Genomic DNA, 5944 nt, shown 5'->3' with positions numbered 1-5944 from the left:
GTCTTATATCAATGTCTGAATGTCTTACCATGAAAACAAGCTTACTCTTAGACTCTTCGAACATATTCACACTCTAGAAAGGTATGTATTGTTTATTATTTTTACATCAACTCTTCCCTACCCCATCAAGCCCGATCATCCTAGCATGCACCCAGGAAATCAGCAAAAACCCATTTAAGAGTCCAGACTTCAAGGGTCCCTCACAGTAATGGGCATCTCTTGTTTTGCCCAAGCAGAGCAGACTACTCATTTCCCCTTATTCTGCTAATTGTATTTCATTTTCCTTTAAGCAACCACTTTCACCCCATCCTGAATCCTCAGACCTTGTTTCCCTGGCTCTGGGAATTAGCACATGACACAGGCCTGGCCTGTGAACACTCAGAGCATTCCATTCCCCTGGAAGTAGGGATGAGACCCCAACCGGGTCAATGACTCTCTCCACTTGGAATTATTGGAATAAGAAAATCTCTTCCCACTGGGTTACTGGGTTAGCAGGATAGAAGCCTGGAGCTGATAGTGGTCATCTCCACCACTAGGAAAGAGCCTTCCTGAAAATGAGGCTTATGGACAGAAAAAGCTGAGCTGGGAGATGGAGAATAGCTGGGGTCTGATGACATCATTTGTGCCCTTGGGTCCAGCTGTGCCTAAAGTAAGATATTTCCAGACTTTTTAATTACATGAGCTCTCAAAATTTCTTTCTGACTTAAGTCACTTTGAGTTGGGTTTTCAGTGATTTGCAACCAAAAGATTCACAGCTCTGAGACCAAATGAGCTGGACCTGGCATCATGTCTGTGGTCCGTTAGGAACCGGGTCGCACAGCGCAAGGTGAGCGGCAGGCAAGCTGAAGCTTCATCTGTATTTACAGCCACTCCCCATTGCTCACATTACAGCCTGAGCTCTGCCTCCTGTCAGATCAGTAGTGGCATTAGATTCTCATAGGAGCCCAAATCCTACTGTGAACTTCACACCCAGGGGATCTAGGTTGTGTGCTCCCTGTGAGAATCTAATGCCTGATGATCTGTCACTGTCTCCCATCACTCCCAGATGGGACCATCTAGTTGCAGGAAAACAAGCTTGGGGCTCCCATTGATTCTTCATGATGGTAGGTTGTATAATTATTTCATTATATATTACAATGTAATCATAACAGAAATAAAGTGCACAATAAATGTAATGCACTTGAATCATTCCAAAACCATCCCCTGTCACCCATCCGTGGAAAAATTGTCCCCGATGCCAAAAAGGCTGGGGACTGCTGAGCTAGACTTTAGTACACATCCTTCCAGCTTTCTTCCCTTGGCCCTAAATAGAGTTAGAAGCAAGAATACAGTTTATTGGCACCCTGCGTCCATGGGGGCTTTGGATGAATTCCAAGGAGATACTGGTTTCAGGAGCAAGCCCAAGGCACAAACAGAGTCACTTTAGGATCCTGATGCTCATTTTTTGCTCAACGTCCATCTTCTCTAAGGACTGAGGGGAAAACGAATGACAGGCAGATGAATGGAGACTCTCAACTCTCCACGCTCCCAACCTCTTCCCCCAGGATTCTACCCATTCCAGAGACCCCATCATTCCCAGGGAACCCCTATCTTTTCACCCTCCTCTGTTGAACATTTCCCATGTCTGTCTGCCCCAGGGACTCCTGATCTCAACTCCCCAGTCCCCAAGGGCACTCTGACCTTGGTGAACTCCACAAAGGACACAGCCCCATCCCCATCTTCATCAGCCTCCTGCACCGTGCGGTCAGCGATGTTCTCCAGCTGCTCTTCTGTCACCTGTACCCCGACCATCAGACGGAGAACCTGGGAGATGAGTGAAGAGGCAGCCAAAAAGAGGGGGCATGAAGGCTGCTACTCCTCCATCCCCTAAACCTTGCCCACCTCATCCCAAAAGTTATTACTAATTTTATAATCCATCCTTCATCTATTTTTCACCATATCCCCCCAATAATTTTCCCTACTGCTTCAACAACCAATCTCCTATCTCTCCCTCACCATCCCACACTACCCTCAGAATATGCTCAAACTCATTACCCAACTTTATCACCCAATCTCCCTCCATCCTCCACACCATTCTCCACCTCAACCACTAAGGGTTTCTAATACCATCCTCATTCCATCACATCTGTTCCAGAGTTTCTCGATCTTGGCACTATTGACATTTGGAGCCAGATAACTCCTTGTTGGAGGAGGCTCTCCTGGATGTTGCATGATATATAGCCACATTCCTGACCTCGACCCACTAGAACCCAGTAGCACACTCTCTCCCCCATTGTGACAACAAAAAGCATCTCCAGATATTGCCAGATGTTCACTCAGGGAGCAAAATCATCCCCATTTGAGAATCACTGATCTATTCCCAACCTCGTAGTCAACTGCTTCCCACTCCGACTCCCAACAAACCCACACTCCAACTCCACCCATTCCCATTTCCCAACGAATACCCCAATTATCTGCGCCCCAGTTCCCCAATCATGCCACCCTATCTCTCACACCATTGCATTTAACCATCCCATCCTTCACACATCACATCTCTTGCTCTCGCTTTCTGCCAACCTGCAGCATCTCATGCCTGGAGATCTTCCCATCGCGATCCAGGTCATAGAGCTGAAATGCATCTGCGGAGAGGGTGGGAGGGGGAAAGGAAGGTAGGTCTTCCCTGGCTCTCTTCCAGCAGAAGGCCACCCTGGAGGAGGGGGGAGGTTGTCAATGGGCTCAGGAAGGGAGTGGGAGATTCCTGGAGCCTGTCCCTGGTGTGAGTACATCTGTGTTCTCACTTGGGCAGGTCCTCACAAACTCACAGTGAAGTTTGTTCCTTCTGCTGTTGAGAGGTTCAGGTTTCTTGGGGTCTTGGGTTTCTGTGTCCTCATCTTCTACAGGGCGAAAATGAGCCAGGACCCTGACAAAGCCTGGGAAATCAACTTGCTGGCTCCTGGGGAGACAGGGGGCAGAATGGAAAGAGGTGGTGGTCACCTTGGTCATCACTCTGCCTCAGTCTCTAAACTCCCCTCCCACCCACTCACACGCCGGTTTTCCCGCCTCCACCTCCCGATGCCCAGCAGCCCTCACCCATCGGGGAAGAAGCTTTCTATAATGCGGTCTCCCAGGGGGTTCACGGCCAGCGCCCCTATCTGCTGGAGATCCATGCGGCTGCAAAGCCAAAGTTCAAAGAGGGTAAGGCAGAGATGTCAGATGAAGAGTCAAAGTGGGACACGGAGTCAGAGAGACAGAGGACAGAAGTCGTGAGGTCGGCTCCCCCTCACCTCAGGTAGCCCTTCTTGTTCCTGTCCAGTGCCCGGAACCGGTGGTACAGGCGGAGCAGGCTGGCTTGGGAGACTGCGGGAAGGAGAAAGGGGTGGTGTGTGACCCTGCGGGGCCCGCTCCAGAAACCCGCCCCAATCGGCTGGGAAGATGGGCCAGGGACAGCGGGGGCTGGCTGGAAGGGGCGATCATCCCGGGGAATCAGGGGTGGAGCTGGCCGGGGTGGAGGGAGAGTGACGCGACCCCGCGAAGATCCAGGTTGGAGACCTGGGCGGCTCGCAACCTCCCGAAAACCAAAGTACCAAAGCCATCCCTTCCATCCGCCGTCAGCTCTGCCTTCAGCTTCGATCCGGGCTCGAGGACACCTGGGTGCCTGGATTTCTCTGGACTCCAACCCCGTGAACCCGGATCCTCCCCAAACTTGGAGGCTGGGACCCCTAGGTTAACCCGCCCCGAGCCCAGAGACCCCAGGCACTGGGGTCTTGGTCTTCCAGCTCCGGGGAGTCCCGGACCCCAGACTTGTAAGTTCGTCCATCCTTCAACTCAACCCCTTCCCTAGCCCCGGACGCCTGAGTTCGCCCGGTCCCCTCCGCAGCCGCCGGTGCAGGCGCACTCACAGCCGGTCTCTCGCCGAATACTGTCCGCGTCGGGAATGACCGCGGCGTGGGAGCTGCGCGACCCCATGGCCGAGCTGGAGGCGGGAGGGCCGGAGCAGCCACCCAGACCCACGCGTTCTCTCCTCCTGCCGGAGAGGCGTGGCCGCCCCAGTGGCCCCAGGGGACGAAGGCCACAAGCCTGGCGCGCGGCCAAGCTCCAGAACCCCAGCGTGCCTCGCCTCCCACCCGCGACCCGGGCGAATGGAAAACAATGTCCAGGGTGGCGGGTCAGAGGGAAGCTGCGAACAACTGGCTGTTTCAGTTCCGAGATTTTGCCATCGGCGTGGGAGAGGCTGGTCGAGTCCCGCGCCCCGCCTTTCCACGCCCCCCGGGGCCGGTTCCCACGGTCTGCCCCGACTCCTGAGCCACCACCTCCTTCGCGCGTCCGGGCGCTCCCAACCTCAGGACGCTCCCCGGCCTGGGAGACCTGACCTCCTCTGTAGAGACCACGCCCTGCTGGAAGGCGGGTGGCCTGTGGGGAGGAAATCCTCGCGGAGCGGGGAGAGGCGTCGAAGGACTCCCGAAGACGGAGAAGTGGGGAGGGGCGGTGAGATGAAGGGTGTGCGTTAGTTTAAGTAAAAAGAGCACTGGTTTGGGAGTCCTTATTGGAATCCCAGCCGTGCCCCTGACCCTGGGAAAGTCAGTAAATCTTGGTTTCATCCCTTTTGTTCGGTCCACATTGCCTTATCGTTGTTTAATTGAGCCAATGCTTAAAATTCAGGAGATTTAACCCAAAATCCATATTCTTGGCTTTTCCTGAGAAATCAGAAGTTCTGTCACTACCAGGCCCAGAGCTGTCTTCTGGCCACAGTCCCTCCAAGCCCAGTTCACTCCCTTAGGTACCTACTGACCCCCTAGAGCTCCAGACTGGGAATACTTAGTCCTCTGGCCAGCCCTCCAGAGCCAGGGGACTCCTTGGCCCCAGAGAGGGTTACAGACATCACTGGGACTGGGCTTAAAGCAAGAATGACAACAACAAGGGCTCTTGTTTACCACGCTTTGCTAAGCACTTTATGTGCATCCGTTCACACATTCCTTGTAGGCCCTGCTGGGCTGCCTTCTTCTGATTTTATGTGATGGAAGCTGCCGGGGGCAAGCTGTGGACTAATTATGTAAAGTGTGCATTCTCAGTGCGGTCTCTATCACACCCCAACGGGGCAAAAAATAAAACAAATTTTTTATGTGTAAAGCACAGCATACATACAGCACATAAACAGATATACAATATAGCTGTGATATTGAAATTTCAGGGCAGATGTGGTGGCTCATGCCTGTAATCCCAGTACTTTGGGAGGGAGAGGCAGGAGGATTGCTTGAGCCCAGGAGCTCAAGACCAGCCTAGGCAACAGAGTGAGACCTTATCTCTACAAAAAAAAAAAAAAAAAAAATTAACCAGGTGTCGTGGAGCATGCCTATGGTCCCACCTACTTGGGAGTCTGAGACAGGAGGATTACTTGAGCTAAGGAGGTTGAGGCTGCAGTGAGCCATGATCGCGCCATTACATTCCAGCCTGGGTGACAGAGTGAGAACCTGTCTCAAAAAGGAAAGAAAAAAAGAAAAGAAAAGAAAAGAAAAGAGGTCGGGCACGGTGGCTCATGACTGTAATCCCAGCACTTTGGGAGGCCAAGACGGGCAGATCACCTGAGGTCGGGAGTTCAAGACCAGCCTGACCAACATGGAGAAACCCCGTCTCTACTAAAAAACAAAATTAGCTGGACGTGGTGGTGCATGCCTGTAATTCCAGCTATTCGGGAGGCTGAGGCAGGAGAATCGCTTGAACCCGGGAGGTAGAGATTGAGGTGAGCCGAGATCACGCCATTGCTCTCCAGCCTGGGCAACGAGATCAAAACTTGGTCTAAAAGAACAAAAACAAGAAAAGAAAAGAAAATTTCATGGGTGAGGGGTGAGGGTGGGAAAATTAAAAAGACTCGAGGAGGTATTGATAATGAAAAAAAAAGAAAAACAAGTTGAGAAACACTTCTGGACAAACACCAGAAGTGTCCACTTTTGAAACTATCTTTAAACCC

General features: G+C 52.2%; 1 protein-coding gene across 1 annotated transcript; it reads right to left on the bottom strand.

The window, feature by feature from the left end:
- Positions 1 to 64: 64 nt before the first annotated feature.
- Positions 65 to 4329, bottom strand: CHP2 (calcineurin-like EF-hand protein 2). The gene is made up of 7 exons (XM_011987940.1): positions 3879 to 4329; positions 3264 to 3336; positions 3070 to 3150; positions 2802 to 2932; positions 2557 to 2618; positions 1681 to 1803; positions 65 to 1471 (listed from the first exon to the last, which is right to left on the bottom strand). Exons 1-7 carry the CDS (start codon positions 3943 to 3945, stop codon positions 1418 to 1420), a joined length of 591 nt encoding a protein of 196 aa, XP_011843330.1. The 5' UTR covers positions 3946 to 4329; the 3' UTR covers positions 65 to 1417.
- Positions 4330 to 5944: the final 1615 nt, after the last annotated feature.

Source organism: Mandrillus leucophaeus, unplaced genomic scaffold (genome assembly GCF_000951045.1).
Source record: "Mandrillus leucophaeus isolate KB7577 unplaced genomic scaffold, Mleu.le_1.0 Scaffold32, whole genome shotgun sequence".
Lineage (NCBI taxonomy): Eukaryota > Metazoa > Chordata > Mammalia > Primates > Cercopithecidae > Mandrillus > Mandrillus leucophaeus.
The sequence above is the reverse complement of the archived record's forward strand: the minus strand, read 5'-3'. Positions and strand labels throughout refer to the sequence as shown.

What these genes read in the sequence shown, in the direction of transcription:
- CHP2 (XM_011987940.1), bottom strand. Translation starts at nt 3,945, where the DNA reads ATGGGGTCGCGCAGCTCCCACGCCGCGGTCATTCCCGACGCGGACAGT. An exon ending in TATTCGGCGAGAGACCGGCT is followed by an intron (nt 3,337 to 3,878) that starts GTGAGTGCGCCT and finishes TCCTTCCCGCAG; the next exon opens with TCTCCCAAGCCAGCCTGCTC. An exon ending in GAAAGCTTCTTCCCCGATGG is followed by an intron (nt 2,933 to 3,069) that starts GTGAGGGCTGCT and finishes CTGTCTCCCCAG; the next exon opens with GAGCCAGCAAGTTGATTTCC.